Here is a 19770-nt window from a genome sequence, read left to right as displayed (position 1 = left end):
ATTTCCTAAGATGTCTGAGAATGTCTAAATTTAACACCATCATTTTGAATTATACTTTCTAAATGCATTTTCTCTAACATCAAAATACAAGTTTCTTAAAAAATCTAAACAAACAAAATCCCAATAACAAATAACCCAAACACCATTAATGTTCTGATTGCGTCATTTTTCTGTGCACGTCATTATGTAACACATCTAACAACAAAACCCGCCCCCCCCACAAATGGTTAACCTAGTTGTCCCAGTAGACTTTTCATCTCTTTTACTGATTTGTTTTAGTTATTGTAATTTTCAAGATGTTTTAATATGAGATAAAGCAAGTCCCTCTCATCGCTTTCTGTCTTATCTGTTGATGATAAACTTATAGTTTAATTTGGAGAGAACATCCAGCTTTATAATATACCAAGTCTTTCTGGACAGGAAACTCTCTAAAGTGAAAACAGGGAATGTTTAAGGGAGAAGATAGCTGGGTTCTGGGAACAATGGACAGGCTGGACAGGCCAAACAAATATATTGCTTTATGAGTATCCCATGAGATTTAAGAAAATTATGTTTATACTTTTAACATGGCCCATACAGAGTTCCATTCAAGAAATATTTAATTCCCTTACCATCATCGTCATCCTGGTTAGGATTTGGTACATCTTTCAGAATGCTGAAGATTTCATCATTGGTTGCTTTACTTTTAAAGGCAACAGCTAAACAGAGGGCAACCGAATGTCCAGGAAGAGAGTCTAAGCACAGAATGGGGAGAAGAGTAGATCAGGTTTTAAGACTATTGTTGCAATTAGTTAAATAACCGAGAAACTTAAAAAAAAAATTCTTTTCTTTTAAAATAGAGTACTCTTTATTCTAAGATCAATATTTATTCTGTATAAAGATAACCACATGTGAAAGTTTCATTTAATAGGGCAATGGTTTTTCACCTAAAATAAAGCATAAGAGGTAATTCTTGCCTCGATACTTCCTTAAGAACAGGGAGCTAACTGAAATTCAGAGTATGAGGGGGTACTGATCTTCCTCAGGGATGAGGGTGAGGGGACACAGCTGCAGCTGTCCCTTGACAGTCCTCAAATCCCTAGGCCTTTGTAAGCTGAAAAGCTGAGAATCAATGTATTCTCTTTCATTTTGGTCAGTGTACCCTTCCTCCTCCCTTTCCCTAAGACAGTGGAAACTAAATTTGGGTTTGAACAACGTGAAGGCTGCCAACTTAAGACAGATTTTTTGCTTTACTCTTTTGCTGAGTCCACACACTTGAATCTCCATAAGCCAGATGCTCATGTGCTTTGACTCCACATGTTTACTGGTGGTTAATATCTGTTGAGTCCTTACTGTATTAAATTTGTACTAGTATATACTGTATGGCATCACCAGAGCAACTACTTTTAATGTAAGGTAGACAAAGAGGTAACAAAAAAGCAATTCTGACGTAGAATATGAGTTACTAAGCACTTGGAATGAATAAAGTCAATTATAACAGGTCACATGTGCTGTGTGCTTTTCTTGAAAGTGGGAGAGAAAATAAGTGAAGAAAAAAAGAATCCTCTGCCACTGTGACGTCTACATTCTAGGTGGAAAACCAAGATATTCACATAAGAAGTAGCCAGAGAGCAACACAAAACTGGCTTGCTAAAGGTTAAAAAAATATTTAAAAGACTGGAGCTTGGGCTAGACCCTGGAAAGAGAACAGGAATCAGAGAACAGAAAGGGCTTAACAGAAAGGGCTTTCTAGAATGGGATAATGGCACAAAGGCAAACGCAAGAAAGAGAAGCATAGAAAAAATAAAAAGAAGTGGGCCTGGCTGGAGTGGAGGTTCGTTTGAGAAGAACTGACAAATCATAAAGTAGGAATGACAGGAGGGCCTTAAGTGTTAGGCTGAGTTATTTCTATGGAAAAAAAGAAAGCTCAGTGTTCAACAAAAGTCTGAACTCTCTGATATCAAAGACTGTATCTTATGGTTCTCTGAGCCAGTACAAAGCAGAAATCAAAACTTGGCACTTACAAGTACCACATCAAGCTTTGCTTTTTCAGGAAAAGATAGTGGTCAAGAGTGGGGCTGCTCAGTATCTGACTCTGGGCTTTACCACTCAGAAGCAATCTCACTGTGGCTTTACCTCTTTGAAGCCATTTCCTCATTGTAAAATTCGTATAATAAACATACCTATTTCTCAGAGTTGTTTTAAGGAATAAGTGACATAGTAACATAGGAAATGTACTTAGCATTGGAAACAACTGAGTTTATTTCAAGGAAAACAGGTGTAGTCTGAGGTGCAGGTGGAGAACCAGGGGTGCAATATGAGAAGGCAAGGGAGAGGAGTGAGTTTCAAGATGCAAAGAACTGCTACACAACACGAAGTGGAAGGCTCATGGAGGAGCTGTGTTCAGTGCCATGTGAAAAGACTAACTTGGAAACTCCACACCTAACTCTCTACCAGTGCTCACCAATGTACAACCTTACCTTCATTAAGTGTAAAGCACAAAATGGCATATCAAATTATATAGCCCCCCCCCCCGATTTATAGTGCAACCTCAGAAATGATGTGACCAAAAAGTAAGAAAAGCATGTTTAAGAATTTACTTCTAGAGGCATACTGCGGGTCAAAATATAGTCTATATGCACCTGTGTTCCCACACCTGAACTGTTACCAGATGTTAATCAGTTCAAATAATCTCCATTGCCATGACAAACATTTTCATTTTATTAAGTTCTGGCTATAAATTCATCTTGCTATACTTAGCAACATCTAAAATAATGTCATGGATATAACATTATAAACAATATTAAAAGAAAAAAGTAACAAGCCAGTAATAACTAAGTAAATCATAATAAACCTTCAAAATGATGTCAGCAAATAAAACAATAGAGGTTAGTGAGAAATCACCTTTCAAACAGAAAATACAAACCCAAGAAGAGAAAAAGTTCACTTTCTCCACCTTAGATAACTGACTTAAGAGAATACTTGCATTAGTACCTTTTAAAAACAGGATTTGTTTTATTACTTACTGCTACTTTCATCTCCATACTTGTAAATGCAGGTTGGGTTTGCAGGACATAGAGTTGAGAAGGTAGGAGGGACAATATCTAATATACGCTGATGGTAAGACAACCTACAATAAAAATAAGAGCCTCAGAAAATATCATTCATCAGTTCCATTCTTCAGTAACATCCAACTTACCCAGAAGGTCACAATCTCCCAACACCCTGGACTCAGGTGACAACCAAGAAATAAAAGGGGACAAGTCTTTCAAACTGTTGTCTAGGCCAGCACCAGAACTCAGGCCTTCTTCAAAACTTACTGGTTTGCACTGAGATGTGGGCCACTGGGTCCACAAGCCTGGAGGCCAGGTATGTGGGGTGGTGATGGTGGGGTGGGATGAGGTAGAGGAAACAGTTTGTATGGTTGGGAGACTGGTTATATTGCAGCAAATAAATACTTATTGAGACTAATGGGAACCAAGTTTCTTAATGCCTGCAAAGGTATTTACAAATCATGGCAAAGGGGAAGGCTAGGAAAAAAATGAGATGTTTGGTTGGAATTGGAGGGATACACACATCTAAGTGGATATAAAAATAGTTACAGATATCTGTATATGTGTGTGTGTATGTGTGTGTGTGTATGTGTGCAGAAATATATTCACTACCCTTGTCCATCCAGAGGGCCTAGAACCAATGACACCCCAATAGCAACAAGCACATCAAGTGTCCAGACCTTGCTTCCTAAGTACCATGCTCCACTAAAAGAAACTTGGGCTCCTTGAATAAATAGATGATTCCAGGGAAGGGGCAAGGAAACACAAGATAAGCCTGGAACATCTTGTGCCAGAAATAAGGACATGCTCAATGAATGGAGGGGGACATTAAAGAAGAAAAAAAAAGGACACAGGAGCCACAAGGGACTCCCAATGGACAAATCAGGGACAATTTGAGCATCAAAATTAATAATGACAGTAATGAATTAGAACCCACTGAATGAAATAGTCCCTACTGATATATAAACACAGGAATTAATAAATAAATGGGTGAAAAAGGAAAGCTCTTTCTTACAGTAGAATGCCAACTAATAAATGTAGAGAGAATAATAGACAAAGAGAATCATCACTTGGCAATTACCACAGTGGTGACAGATAAAAGTACAAGCTGTCAGTGGAGGTCTGATGAAGAACAGGATGTGACTGTAACCTCAGAGTATTTCCCACAAAATATTAATCAACTACAAAGGGAAAAATGGTGAATTTAAGTTAGAGAAGCCTGACATGGCCATGTAATCAAGGTTAACATCTCTAGTGGTGGGACAATGCAAGACTTAAGTCATGAGGGCACATCAAGGCAACACAACAAAGTAAGGCCTACATTCTTTAAAACTGACAAGGACATGAAAGATAGAGAAAGAATAATAGCTGTTCAAGATTGACTGAAGAAAATGACAACTAAATGCTACACATGTTCTATCCAAGAATTCTGGACCAGAAAGGGAAAAGACATTGTTGGGATGGTTAGCAAAATTTCAGCAGCATTTGTGTATCGTATAGTGGTATTACTGTATCAGAGCTCATTTCCTGATTTGGAGAGCTGTATGCTGGTCATGTAGGAGAGTGTTTTTGTTTTGAGGAAATATACAACCGACCATTAAAGGATGCTTGGACATCATATCTGCAACTTGTTTTCAAAGGGTTCAGAAAAAAACCAATATAAAGGGTAGATTACATATACAGAGAGGGAAAAAGGACTAGGACATTAGAACAAATGTAGTAAAATGTTAACTAGGGAATCTAGATGAACATGATACAGAGCTCTATTTTGGCAATTTTCCTGAAATTTGACATTTTTTCAAAGTCTATTTGACAAAAAAACCTTATTGGCTTAATTCACATAGAGTCCAGATGGCATGGTTGCCCAAGTTTTTCAGCCTAAATCTTGATTACAAACTGAAAGGGAAGAGAGGTAGGTACTTGGATTTTAAAAATAATATTCTAGACATACATCACAAATACAGAGAAGGGAAAAATACCCCCACAGAAATTAGAAGACCTAAGCCAAGGAGAAAACTCAAAGAACTTACCTCATACATTTTTCTAGAACTTCTCTTACAAACTTTGGTTTGGGACTTTCTGGATCTTGAGTAAGACAATCTGACCTAATGAGGAAATATAGTTTTATAAGTTCTTACACGTGATCTGCACCTATACCTAACTTGTACTTAGCTACAAATAGTTCCCTTCTACCTAAATTATTACATTTATATACATATCAAAAAACCCTAAATCTTTCAGACCGTGAAGAAGATTGCTTTTATATTATAGTTTTAAATATTAACTTTTAAAAAAAATGGTAGACTGTAGAGAGAAGAAAGATATAATATACATAACACTGCTTACCAATCTTCCCAGCTCCAACGGAACTGGAAGTTACTTAGATGATGGGAAAACCAGTTAATAAACCTATACAGAGAAGTGGGGTGGGGGGTACAGAAAAGGATGAATGGTTGCAATTTATAACAGGAACTTACATAATCCTTCAGACAAAACCCTATTTCCCCCCTACCTACAGCTGTACTTTCTCCTGCCAGTTACCCCTTTCTGTGCAAATCCTGTAACTCACCTTCTACTTCAAAAAGTAACAGTCCCCAATCTCACTTCTCCTAACAGTGCTATCCTTTTTAAGTGAATAATAGATATGATTCAAGTGCCTGTTTTATATCAAGTACCTTATATATGTTTATATAATTTAATTCTCACAATAACTTCTGAGGAATGTATTATATTCCCCATTTAACTGACAACGAAACAGAGGTGTGAGGTGCAAAAATAAAGATTAAAAACGTTTTATAAATGGACGAGCCAAAGTACAGTCTCTCATCATCATGCCACACCCTTTCACCACAAACAACAAAATATACCATCAAAGCCCCCTTTTCTCTTAACACATCTAATCTCTCTGACTAGATAGGGATCACCTTAGTAGACTGTATAACATTGTGAAATTTTTAAGAGCCCAATGAACACTTGCTGAATGAATGGCATAATTGGGATGCCCAGCACAACTGATGGTTTATTAATGAGACTGGGAAAAAAACACAGCAGACACCTTCTTAAAGCACATCCCTCATGTATCTATAATTTCAGTCATTAAAATTACTCAAGATAATAAATAGGTCAACGACACAGGATAGCCTTTACTGATAATTTTCAAATATCGCATTTGAACAGTAGACGTGACAGATTATGGAAAATGTTCAATATCTGTCCTGATCTACTTTGGAAAACTGACAGAAGAGAGAACACCAGCTAATAAAGGTAGTACACAGACCTCACCCAGCAGACGACAACGGGTATGAAATTACCACAGCTATAAAAATCCAATGTGGCCTTTTGTATAAACTGAGTCTTGGAGCTGTAGTTACATAGTAGCTAATTATTTCAGAAGCACATACTATTCATAAACAAAAATACATATATATTATATAAACATAAATATACAGTATTAGACTCTGCTTCTACATATAGGTTAGCATAAAGCCTATTTTAAAAGCTTACCTACCCAATTACAGAGGGAAAAGTGTAACCATACCAAAGAACCAAACAATGCAATTAAAGAAAACCTCAGTATGGGCATCGTTTCATATTGAAAATTAAACTAGAAAGTGTAATGTTATAACAATTATGAGTTTTATTATAAAAAGGATTATTTGGGGGAGGCAAGAAAGAAAAACCAACTTGGAAATTCTTAAGAAGGCGAATGTTTTCCTGATCAAATTCTTTTATAAAGTACAGGGAGCAGAAGCTAACACTGAGTACAGAAATAAGGCAATTACTATACCTGTCTACGCATGTAGTATTCATCGTGTCCAAACGCATGTATAACATTTCAGTTGCCTGTGCAAGCTGTGGATTTCAGGATAAGGAAAACTATACTCTCCTTGAAAATAAGCTGTGATAGAAAAAATAAATAACATTTCTTGAAGTCTATATAATGACTAATAATGCTGAGCTTCGTTTCAAGTAATTGATCTTTGAGGTATCAATGATGTACATTTGATGTGTATACACCCGTGAAATCGAGATAATGAACATTTACATCATCTCCAAAAGTTCCCCATGCTCTTTTGTAATCCATTCTCCCTTCTTCCCCTCATTTATGCCCCCAAGCAAATATTGGACTGCTGTCACTATATTACTTTGCATTTTCCAAGATTTTGTGTAAATGGTATCATATAGTATGAATTCATATTTGTTTGGCACCTTTTATTCAATATAATTATTTTGCAATTCATTCATGTTGCTGCCTGCATTGAAAATTTGTCCTTTTTTTATTAGTGAGTAGTATTCCACTGTATAGCTGTAACAAAATTTACTTATCCATTCATGTATTGATGGATATTTGGATTGTTTCCAGTTTTGGGTTATTACAAATAAAGTTATGAACATTAATTCTCTTGGGTAAATACTCCAGAGCAGAATGGCTGGACTGTATAGTACACGTAACGTTTAACTTTTAAAGAAATGCCAAACTGTTTTCATGAAGTGATTTAAACCCACAAGCAGAAATATTTAATAATCTCTTAAAGTCAGGCCAAAGAGAGTACATTAAAAACAAAGGAAAGGGGGCTTCCCTGGTGGCGCAGTGGTTAAGAATCCGCCTGCCAATGCAGGGGACACGGGTTCGAGCCCTGGTCCAGGAAGATCCCACATGCCGTGGAGCAACTAAGCCCGTGCGCCACAACTACTGAGTCTGTGCTCTAGAGCCCGCGAGCTACAACTACTGAAGCCCGTGCGCCTAGAGCCCGTGCTCTGCAACAAGAGAAGCCACCGCAATGAGAAGCCCGCGCACCACAACAAAGAGTAGCCCCTGCTCACCGCAACTAGAGAAAGCCCATGCACAGCAGTGAAGACTCAACGCAGCCAAAAATAAATAAATTTATAAAAAAACAAACAAACAAACAAAAAAAACAAAGGAAAGGATACAACTTGGGGTAGAGAGCCAGGCTGAAGTTTACACAGTTCAATGAGAAGTGTTGTGTACATCACATCAATGTGAGGGGGTGCTGGAAGTTGAAACAGTTCTGCAAATATCACCTACAAAGGAATCACAAGTCAGAACTCAATTCAACAGCTATCTACACACTTCTACTATTAGAAACACCTCAATGTTCTAAACTCTAACTCTATGGTATTCATAATAAAAAAATTACTTTTTAACCTTTAAAATTATGCTCTTTAAAACACAAAGATCTACAATTGAATACTGTAATGAAGATTTCTTATCTCTATAACTCAATCAAATAAGAATATGCAAAAATTAATGCTTAGTTGATATTTCCAGAGAACTGTCCAATTTCAACTCTGGAAGTATCAGAGTTAATTCAGGGAGGTACAGTTTACTGGGGACTCACAGATCCACCAGAGTTTCATTCCTATAAGAAGTAAAAGTCCTTTGTAGACTCGGAGGATGGGAATAGAAGATAGTTAACTCATTCTACACTGTTACTATATTCTTGGTATTCCAAGACTTTTTTGCCATGCTCTTGTTCACAAACTTGTTTCCATCCTCCTTATATAATTTGTGGACCATCTACCTCGACTTCTAGAGCCTGGTCTGCATTCCTTCTTCTCATTCCCATCTCCCACACTTTTGTATGAATTTCTACACATTTTGCAGATTTAAAAATATGACTTATGTTTTGCATTTCAATTGACATGTCAGTGAGTCAAGTTCATAGCCTAAGCACACTCTCAAGTTCTATAAAGAGAACAGATGCAGCATTTCTAAGGAAGTACATAGGTATAGTATGAATAAAAAGTGAATCAAATGATACATAATTATGCTCACTTTGAGTATTTTAACATAGATGAATAATGCAATTGACAGTTTGACCCACGTGTCAAGTGAAAACACTGTTTTTTGGGAAATAAATCTCTACAAGGTGTTCAACTACGCTACTAATATCATTCTTCTGTATGACTTCATATGGAATCAAAAGCATTATCTATTTTTTTCCACTTCCAAAACAACTGGCTCTTTTGATTTCTAAGAATAAATAAGGATTCCTACTTATCCCTACCCTGTGATACAGGAAATAATACACTAGTCAGGGGTATGCTAGTAATAAGAGGCCAGATAAACACAGTTAAGGATGGGTTATCTGCCTAAAGAATACAATATTTTAAAGTATTTAAGCCTCTTATACATCTGTTAAGTGGACAATGTATTGACAGAGTTAGAGGTAACTTACATTATCCATGATAACTATTCATGAATGAAGATATACTATCAATATATAAATAAATTATAGGCAACTCAAAATTCCATTTGTACACTGGGCTTAACCTCCTCTTTTCTCTTTACTAACATGGCTAACAGAGCTCCAAAACTGAAAGCAATTTCCTCTCTTCTCTATTAATTTTCAGCACCTGCCAAGTAGCAAGAACAACAAAAAGGCCAAGAGTAGATTACACTTTACAGTCAACAGAAAGATTCTGAAACTTAGAAACAAGCTCCATTTGGAATGCATACCTCAACTATGTGGTAGTTCAAGGGGATCTTGTTCTTCCCAGGATAACTCACTAGCTGTGCAGCACTATAAACAGTGTAATTTAAGTTTAATGAGTACACACAGATATATGAAAAACCAAATAAGCAGTTTCAAAAACAGTGTATGTAGATACAAAGGAAATCTTTTCTGAAATGTTCTAGATTTCAGTTACTTCACTTAACTACAGCACAGATTATTTTGTCTACCATAAGGAAGCTCTTTAATGCATGCAAGACTCCTTGAAAGATCAAAAGGAATGTAAGTAATAATAGTAAGGAAGTATACTCAGATCTACTAACTTAAAATGTTTTCTAAGGTAAACCATTCCCAAAATACTATATTCCTTTCCATTTTAAGATCTAAACCAAAACTTTCCAAGGTTTCAGAAAATATTAAAAATAAACTTTTCCAAAGCTTGATGTCTAACTGCTAGGAAACAGCAAAACGATTAGTATTCATTTATTCCCACAACATTCATACCAAAAACAGCTTGCCATTCAAGTTAATTTGTCCAGAGCACATGGCAAATATCCACACAAAAGAGCAGGCATCATATGCATATTACTATAAAGCACTATAGTACTATACAGCATCCAGGAAAGTACTATTTGAGGGTGAAGTGCCTCCAGAAAGCAAATCAAGTGTTTTAGAGATCGGTCTTAGCAAGACAGGGCATCAGGAAGAGAGGAAGATTTTCTTACTCTTAACGTACATTTTGCTCTTACTAAATCATCAAGATTGCTACTTTTTCTCCACTCTAGTAAAAGTACCATGAAAAGCATCTTACCAAGTCTTCCTTTCCTTCCAGTGGGACTTAACGATGCAGTGAAGATTCTCTTCTATTACAAATCTTTCCACTGAATGACTCCCTGGCATTACAGGACCCTGGAAAGAAAACCAAGTGCATATACTCCAGACCTAGACAAAATATTATTTTTCATTTATTCAACAAATATATCAGAGCTTATTATGTTCCAGACACTGTATTGGATGCTGGGGATAAAAGTTCACAAGTGTGAAAGCTCTCTATTTCAGCAAATTTTGTTGTGTTCACTTATGTCTACAAGAGAATTAGCATGTCAGCTATAGTGTTTCTTCTACTACATGTGACACTGTACTATCCTTGCCCAGTTCAAGTCTTAAATGAAGCAAACTAAATAATTTTTGTATATTATTAGTCCTATACACAGTTTATTTTTTGAAACCATGGGACTGGATTACTTCCATAAAAAACATGGAGAGAGGGAAAATTTTGTCTCGAACACTATGTAGACATAAAAAAATCATGTATGCATTGAAAGATATCCACACTACGTTGTTTTAAAAAAGGTTAAAGAACATTATCTACATGATATTGTTTAATTAAAAAAATACACATAGCAAACAGTTTCAATGAGTTTATTTACTTATTATTTATTTACTACTTAATGGTGACTTTTACTTTAATCTACGTTATCATTTCTAATTAAAAAAAAAAAAACAAAACATTTTTTGAAAGCCCAGAACAAAAAAACCAAATCCTCTTCAAACAGATATTTTGTATATTTATGCTCTTCTGGCAAAGGATGATGGGCACATTACAGAGGCAACACCAATTAAGTACAAATAGTACAGGAGAAGCAAATTTTGAGGTGCCATTCTAATGTTCCCCTTGTACAAATAAGTACCTAATCACAAAGATTCTAACAGCCTTATTGTAAATTAGACTTCCAATTATATATACTCTAATTAGACCATTACATAAAGTTGACTTAAAGCATTTTATTATCTATGCAATATTGCAAGTGGGTAGCAAGTTGATAATTTTGTATATATAACCAATTATCCAACAACTTTTTACCCTGAGATAGAGTATACATACGCTAAAATTTCCCAGGTCATAAGCAACTTTCCGTAGAACAGAAGAGAGAAGACAGGGAAAGAAAACTCAAGTTTGACCTACGGTGGTAACATTGGTTCTTATGCCAGTGGTTCTCAACTGGGGGAAATTTTGCCCCTAAGGGGACATCTGCCAATCTCTGGAGACATTTTTGGTTGTCACAACTGACATGCTACTGGCACCTAGAAGGCAGAGGCCAGGGATGCTCCTAAGCATCCTACAATTCACAGGCAGCCCCACAACAAAGGATTATCCAGCCCGAAACATCAATTGTGCTGAGGCTGAGAAACTGCTCTATGCTCACTGGAATGTACTAAGCAACAGGTATAGTACTTTAGCCAGGCGAATTTCTTTTCAGAACCAACCCAGTGATCACTGTGCTTGCTGCCTGGGTATTAAAGTTAAGACAGTCATGGGCTTCCCTGGTGGCACAGTGGTTAAGAATCCGCCTGCCAATGCAGGGGACAGGGGTTCAAGCCCTGGTCCAGGAAGATCCCACATGCTGCAGAACAGCTAAGCCCGTGAACCACAACTACTGAGCCTGTGCTCTAGAGCCCACAAGCCACAACTACTGAGCCCATGTGCCACAACTACTGAAGCCCGTGTGCCTAGAGTCCGTGCTCCGCAACAAGAGAAGCCACTGCAATGAGAAGCCCGCGCACTGCAAGGAAGAGTAGACCCCGCTCACCGCAACTAGAGAAAGCCTGTGCGCAGCAACGAAGACCCAACGTTGCCAAAAGTAAATTAAAAAAAAAAGTCATTCAAATGCAAAGGTATAAAGTAACTAAAGTCCAGTTAAAATGTAAATTTTTATATCAAATGTTAATATCAAAATTATACATTTTCTTACTTGCTAAAGTATAACAGTTGTCAACAACCTGACCTCATAATAAAAAGTATATATATTTAAGAACTATAAAGTCAGCTTATACTAATCTTTGGGATTTTTAAATTAAAAACACTTTATTGAGCACTCATCACGTGTCACATACTGTTCTACGCACTTTATGTATGTTAATAATTTAATCCTCATTACAACTTTATGAGATATATACTATTATTACTCCATTAGGAAACTAAGGTAGAGAGGTAAATAACTCACTCAAGATCACACAGCTGGGCTATGACTAAGCCAGGATTAAAACCCAAACCTACTTGGCCTCTCAAACCTACACTCTTCAATTGTACACCGTGCTGTCAATTTACACTGCCTAAATATGATTTCTTGAATAATGAGGTGATACCATTCACTGAATTAAACTGTTAACTTCACTGCCATTGACCCTCTTAGATAATAAACAACTCAAAATTAAAATGTCCCATAGGCATAATTCAAACAAGATTAAACCACAATTACAACACAACACAGGCTCTTTGAAAGGCACTTTTGTTGGTCATGCATGTACCTCAGGATCATCCGTGTAATCAAACATTCTGAAGATGACCCTTGGCATCGGGTACACCGAATCTTCAGTGTGAGGAGGTGGTGTGAAAGGAGGCAGGTTGTGCTGCAGTGCTTCACACAGGATGCTGTCAAAGGCAAGATAAGGTCTTAGGATGTGCCGCTCCTGCCAGCGATCCTTTTTCAATTTCTGAATCTGGGCCCAGAGGCAATCTAAATACTAAAGACAGATTAATTTTTAACAATTAATAGATATTTGGAGGCTAGATGAAATAACATTTTGACTAGACAAAACCAAAAATCTACTGCCTTCCAAAATACAGGATACAAAAGCAAGCTAACTTACAATTAAATACAGTACTAAGGAATACTGCTAAGTTTCTGTTTTTGTTTTAATTATTTTATAAAGTCTGTCTGGGGCTGTTACCTCTTATTTTTTCAAATTGGGCATTTAAATAAAAAATACATCAACTCTATGATATCTGGAATCCCCAAGAATAGGGAATGTTTTGATGACATTCTAACATTTATTAAAAATCCACTATATGCCTAGGGCTATGAGGAGCTGAACCCCTGATATGAAATGTGAAAACCCAGCTAAGGTATAAAAATGGGATGATTTGAATATGTCACAGAGATAAGAATCTACTCTGTGCTTGTATCACAAGAGACTGAAATCAATTTACCTCTTCTTGTGGATGCGGTTTCTCTGCAGTCCATACTTGTAACATGGGCACATGAGTCTTCTGGCGTCTTCTAAAGGTAAGAATGAAAATCTACATTTAGGTTTTTAAAACATGAAAAGATATTCAGTTGCTTTCATAATTAATAAAATGCAAATTAAGGGAGTGAAACATTTTAACCTATCAGATTGGCAGATATTAGAATCTTTGATAATGTATTACATTGCCAAAATGTAGGCAAATACATGGTTTCAAAAACATCACTGGCAGAGGGCTAACTGATATAATCTCTTTAGACGACATTTGGAAGAGTATAATCTCTTTGGAAGGCAATCTGACTAAATCTATCAAAATTAAAATTGTTAAGACACTTCAACCCAGCAATGCCATTTCTAAGAATTCACATCACCCCAAAACATATTTGTACATGTACATAAAGACGTATGTACAAGGATATTCACTGAAACACTGTTTAAAATAGCCAAAGACTTGCAATAGCCTCAATGGCTACCAACAGGAGACTAGTTAAAGGAATTATGGTGCATTAAACGACTGGAATACCATACAGCTATTAAAAAGAATGAGGTAGAGCTAAATATCTTATGTAACAAATCCAAACTATATTAAGAGGGGAAAAAAAGCAAGTGTGTATAGAAGAACAATGTGTATACTGGACTATCATTTGTATAAAAAGGGGGAATGAAATATTCAAATGTTAGCATATTCATACTCTTACTTTCATTCTTTTGCAAACATCTATATATTATTTAAAAAACAGTACAACTTTTGAAAAATATAAAACATTTAAAAAATCATTTAAAGGTACCTTAGTATAATGAGAAAGCAGATTTTTATCTTTAGACTTCCTTTAGCTTTATTGTAACTAAGTAGATATTAACAATATCCAAAGAATTACCTATTAATAGAAAATGAAACTTATAACAAAATTCTTCTGAAAAAACTTAAGGGGACATAAAATCATTACCAGGCTGCTGTGCCCTTACTTAAGATAGCTTTCAGTGTTGGCAAAGATTCGGTCCATCTCTGCATCTTTCTTTTCGTACAACTCCTTTCCAACCCAGGGCAAAGATGATAGAAATGCATACACGTACCAATCCCGGCGCACCTAAAGAATTTTTTTTAAAAGGTACATTTAAAATAGGTGCTAGTGAATTTTCATTCATATTATATTTATTCCTGAATGAAATCCTATGGACGCAATTCAGTAGGACTTAACAAAGACATCTGGCTCATTTAGAGCATTTTTAGATATATTAGCTTTAATCTTACTAGACAGAATCATTTAACTAACGTACAGATGTCACGAGAACCCACCATTATACCAGTTGACTTAACTTTTAGACATTAAGAATTTATAGTGTGATAAATCTACTGTTAATCTTCTGTTTTTATTACTAAAGGGTTACTAGTGAAAAATTCCTGGTACTATATGGATGAGATTCAGCACAAGGGGTTTTCTTACCTGAGGCACATCTTCTTCCTGAGTTACACTTACAAAATTTTCAAACATAGCAACCATTGATGGGGCAGCAATGACGTGACAATTCACAAGATCAGATAAAAAACGGACCTGGTGGGGAGAACAATTTCTATGAAATCTAAATGTCCTATATAATAATTATAAAACAAGCAATTCTGTAATGTTTGAAACCACAGTTCTGAAAAACTATAGCCCAAGGACCAAATCTAGCCCACTGCCTGTTTTTTAAGCAGCCTGCAAACTAAGAATGGTTTTTAAATATTTAAATGCTTGAAAAAAAACCCAAAAGAATATTTTGATTCATACAAATTATATAAAATTAAATTTCATTGTCCACAAATTGACTTTTACACAGCCATGCTTATTTGTTTACATGTTGTCTGTGGCTGCTTTTGTGCTGTAACAGCAGAGCTGAGTAGTTGTGACAGAGACTGTAGGAAGGACAGGAATCTGCATTTATAGCTTTACATTTATCCTAGACTAAGAACCTCAACTGTAATATTCTAGTTATTACAACCAATAATCTTCTTTTCTGTTTGGCTGTGAAAAAATTTTCACTGGACCACAGAAATGGAAATTTATGAACAGATATTTATTGGGTGCCCTTTGTGTGCCACTGCTGAGCACTATTAAAGTCAATGTCACATGGGAGCTCACAGACTAGTGGGACAAGCACAATCTCAACCCAGATGGATAAATCCTATACTAAAAGATAAATAAAGTGTTCTAGAAATAGGGACAAAGGGAGTAGGGGGAAACATCATATAGGAGGTAACAATCGGGCTAGATCATAAAGGATGAAAAAAGTAGTCCTCACGTGGAGAGCAAGGAGAGGCTTCTAGGCAGAAAGGTTAAAAAACAAGGTGTGTTCAGGGACCAGCAAGTAATTCAGATAGAGCTGGAGGGTATATGGGAGGCAAAGAGAAACAGACTGGGGCAACCATGAAGGATCAGACTTAATGGAATCTCAACTTAATAGCCTGATGAATGTCCAAACTCTTTTGATTATGTACTCAGTAGAAAAGAATTTGATCACATACCTCAACACATAAATATTTACTTATATATAAATATAAGTTGGCCCACTGTCAATCTATGTGTTATGTATTAATAAGGCTTAATTCCATTTCCATTTAAGATAAATAACAGTTCTGATATTTACTTCCTGCATCATCTCATGCACCAGGCTTTGAAGACTATCCACTGCAGAAAATGGGAAGGAACTGAGGTTTTTAACCTGTAACCAACATGAACAGAGCCTAGTTACAGAAGACTATCCTGGTGCCACTATAGAAGATAAAGTGAACGGCAGAGAATCTGGATGCAAAAAGATCTGTTAAGAGCTGTTAAGACATTACGAGGAAGGCATGAACTACACTAGAGGCCCTGGAGACAAGGAGAAGGGACAGACTGGAGAGAAATTTAGGAGGCAGGACAGACAGGGCTTGGAGACTGCTTAGAGTATGAGAGGGCAAAGGCAAGACAAAAATTAATGCTCAGGTTTCTGGACGGGCTATCCCGTAAATAGCAGCCACTTGTGTGGGTTGGGCTGAGGGCACAGGAAAGGAGGTATGAAGAATGCATTAATTCAGGGACTTCCAGGCAAAATACCTTAGGGCTATCCAGGTAGTATTTGGACCAAAGGTCTGGAGCTCAGGAGAATGGCTGAAGCAGGAGATACAGATTAGAGTTGATAGGGGGGAAGGTCATCAAAATAAAGGTAGTTTATGAAGCTATAAGAGAGAATGAGAATGCTTCAGCAGAGAATGTTTGAAAAAAAGTGAAGTGAGGACAGAATCCTGGGAAACACAAAAATTTAAGGGGCAAAGGAAGGTTACCCAGTAAAAGGAGACTGAGGAATAGAAGGTAAGTGACAACAGGAGGTCCTGAAAAGAGTGGTGCTGCAGAAACCAAGTAGTGTAAAGCATCCCATGTTAAAGGGAGGTCAACTAGGATTGAGTTAACAGAAGCCACTGGACTCGGTAATGAGCTCTGTATCTTTAATAAGAATGGTTTTGGGACTTCCCTGGTGTTGTAGTGGTTAAGAATCCACCTTTCAATGCAGGGGACACGGGTTTGATCCCTGGTCCAGGAAGATCCCACATGCCACACAGCAACTAAGCCCGTGTACCACAACTACTGAGCCTGTGCTCTAGAGCCCGCGAGCCACACTACTGAAGCCAGTGCACCTAGATCCCATGGTCCGCAACAAGAGAAGCCACTGCAATGAGAAGCCCATGCACTGCAACGAAGAGTAGCCCCTGCTCACTGCAACTAGAGACAGCCCACGTGCAGCAACGAAGACCCAATGCAGCCAAAATAAATAAATAAAATAAATAAATTTATTAAAAAAAAAAAAGAATGGTTTCAAAAGAGCAGCTGTTGTGGTGAGTGGGGAACTGTATTTCAAGAGAAAAGATAAATTATTTGGTTGTAGCTCACCGCTCCCCTTCATCCCAACACTAAGTCATAACATACCAAAAAACAAATACAAAAAATGTTTAACAAAGATCTAAAAGAACTAAAGAACAAACAAACAGAGATGAACAATACAATAACTGAAATGAAAAATACACTAGAAGGAATCAATAACAGAATAACGGAGGCAGAAGAATGAATAAGTGAGCTGGAAGACAAAACAGTGGAAATAACTGCCGAGGAGCAGAATAAAGAAAGAAGAATGAAAAGAATTGAAGACAATCTCAGAGACCTCTGGGACAACACTAAATGCACCAACATTCAAATTATAGGGGTCCCAGAAGAAGAAGAAAAAAAGAAAGGGTCTGAGAAAATATCTGAAGAGATTACAGGGGAAAACTTCCCTAACATGGGAAAGGAAATAGTCACCCAAGTCCAGGAAGCACAGAGAGTCCCATACAGGATAAACCCTAGGAAAAACACACCAACACACATATTAATCAAACTAACAAAATTTAAATTCAAAGAAAAAGTATTAAGAGCAGCAAAGGAAAAACAAAAAATAACATACAAAGGAATCCCCATAAGGTTATCAGCTGATTTTTCAGTGGAAACTCTGTAGGCCAAAAGGGAGTAGCAGAATATACTTAAAGTGATGAAAGAGAAAAACCTACAACCAAGATTACTCTACCCAGCAAGGATCTCATTCAGATTTGATGGAGAAGTCAAAAGCTTTTCAGACAAACAAAAGCTAAGAGAATTCAGCACCACCAAACCAGCTTTACAACAAATGCTAAAGAAACTTCTCTAAGCGGGAAACGTAAGAGAAGAAAAAGACCCACGAAAACAAACCCAAAACCATTAAGAAAATGGTAATAGGAACATACATATCGACAATAAACTTGAATGTAAATGGATTAAACACCCCAACCAAAAGACACAGACTGGCTGAATGGATACAAAAACAAGACCCATATATATGCTGTCTACAAGAGACCCACTTCAGACCTAGGGACATATACAGACCGAAAGTGAAGGGATAGAAAAAGATATTCCATGCAAATGGAAATCAGAAGAAAGCTGGAGTAGCAATACTTGTATCAGATAAAATAGACTTTAAAATAAAGACTGCTACAACAGATAAGGAGGAACACTACATAATGATCAAAGGATCAACCCAAGAAGATGATATAACAATTATAAATGTTTATGTACCCAACAGAGGAGCACCTCAATACATAAGGCAAATGCTAACAACCATGAAAGGAGAAATCGACAGTAACACAATAATAGTAGGGGACTTTAACACCCCACTTATACCAATGGACAGATCATCCAAATAGAAAATAAATAGGAAAGATAAGCTTTAAATGACACAATAGACCAGATAGATCTAACTGATATTTATAGAACGTTCCACCCAAAAGTGGCAGAATACACTTTCTTCTCAAATGCACATGGAACATTCTCCAGGAAAGATCACATCTTGGGTCATAAATCAAGCCTTGGAAAATTTAAGAAAACTGAAATCCTACCAAGCATCTTTTCTGACCACAGCACTATGAGATTGGAAATCAATTACAGGAAAAAAACTGTAAAAAACACAAATACATGGAGGCTAAACAGTGGGCTACTAAATAACCAAGAGATCACTGCAGAAATCAAAGAAGAAATAAAAAAATACATAGAAACAAATGACAATGAAAACATGACGACCCAAAAACCTATGGGACGCAGCAAAAGCAGTTCTAAGAGGGAAGTTTATAGCAATTCAATCTCACCTCAAGAAACAAGAAAAATCTCAAATAAACATCTAACTCTACACTTAAAACAACTAGAGAAAGAAGAACAAAGAAAACCCAAAGTCAGTAGAAGGAAAGAAATCATAAAGATCCGAGCAGAAATAAATGAAATAGAAATGAAGAAAACAATAGCAAAGATCAATGTAACTAAAAGCTGATTCTTTGAGAAGATAAACAAAATTGATAAACCCTTAGCCAGACTAATCAAGAAAAAAAGGGAGAGGACTCAAATCAATAAAATTAGAAATGAAAAAGGAGAAATCACAACTGACACTGCAGAAATACAAAGGATTATAAGAGATTACTAAAACTACTATATGCCAATAAAATGGACAACCACGAAGAAGTGGACAAATTCTTGGAAAGGTACAATTTTCCAAGACTGAACCAGGAAGAATTAGAAAATATAAATAGATCTATCACAAGTAATGAAATTGAAACCATAATTAAAAATCTTCCAACAAACAAAAGTCCAGAACCAGATGGCTTCACAGGCGAATTCTATCAAACATTTAGAGAAGAGCTAACACCAATCCTTCTCAAACTCTTCCAA

General features: G+C 36.5%; 1 protein-coding gene across 4 annotated transcripts in view; it reads right to left on the bottom strand.

Annotated features, from left to right (window-relative positions):
- Nucleotides 1-19770, bottom strand: part of NCBP1 (nuclear cap binding protein subunit 1) — a 41357-nt gene that overhangs the window by 8513 nt on the left and 13074 nt on the right. For 3 of the 4 annotated variants that reach the window (XM_082403909.1, XM_082403911.1, XM_082403910.1), the window contains 12 exons: nucleotides 14980-15087; nucleotides 14501-14622; nucleotides 13500-13569; nucleotides 12818-13033; nucleotides 10320-10417; nucleotides 9514-9577; nucleotides 7965-8075; nucleotides 6820-6884; nucleotides 5379-5441; nucleotides 5063-5137; nucleotides 3006-3109; nucleotides 612-734 (listed from right to left, as the gene is read on the bottom strand). In XM_082403909.1, the coding sequence (XP_082260035.1) occupies nucleotides 612-734; nucleotides 3006-3109; nucleotides 5063-5137; nucleotides 5379-5441; nucleotides 6820-6884; nucleotides 7965-8075; nucleotides 9514-9577; nucleotides 10320-10417; nucleotides 12818-13033; nucleotides 13500-13569; nucleotides 14501-14622; nucleotides 14980-15087 (1219 nt within the window). The remainder of the gene's footprint in view (nucleotides 1-611; nucleotides 735-3005; nucleotides 3110-5062; nucleotides 5138-5378; nucleotides 5442-6819; nucleotides 6885-7964; nucleotides 8076-9513; nucleotides 9578-10319; nucleotides 10418-12817; nucleotides 13034-13499; nucleotides 13570-14500; nucleotides 14623-14979; nucleotides 15088-19770) is intronic. The other variant, XM_082403912.1, reaches the window with a different exon arrangement.

The sequence above is a fragment of the Balaenoptera borealis genome (genome assembly GCF_965194805.1).
Source record: "Balaenoptera borealis genome assembly, chromosome: 8".
In the NCBI taxonomy this organism is placed as follows: domain Eukaryota; kingdom Metazoa; phylum Chordata; class Mammalia; order Artiodactyla; family Balaenopteridae; genus Balaenoptera; species Balaenoptera borealis.
Note: the sequence above shows the minus strand (reverse complement) of the source record. Positions and strands in the feature narration are given on the sequence as shown.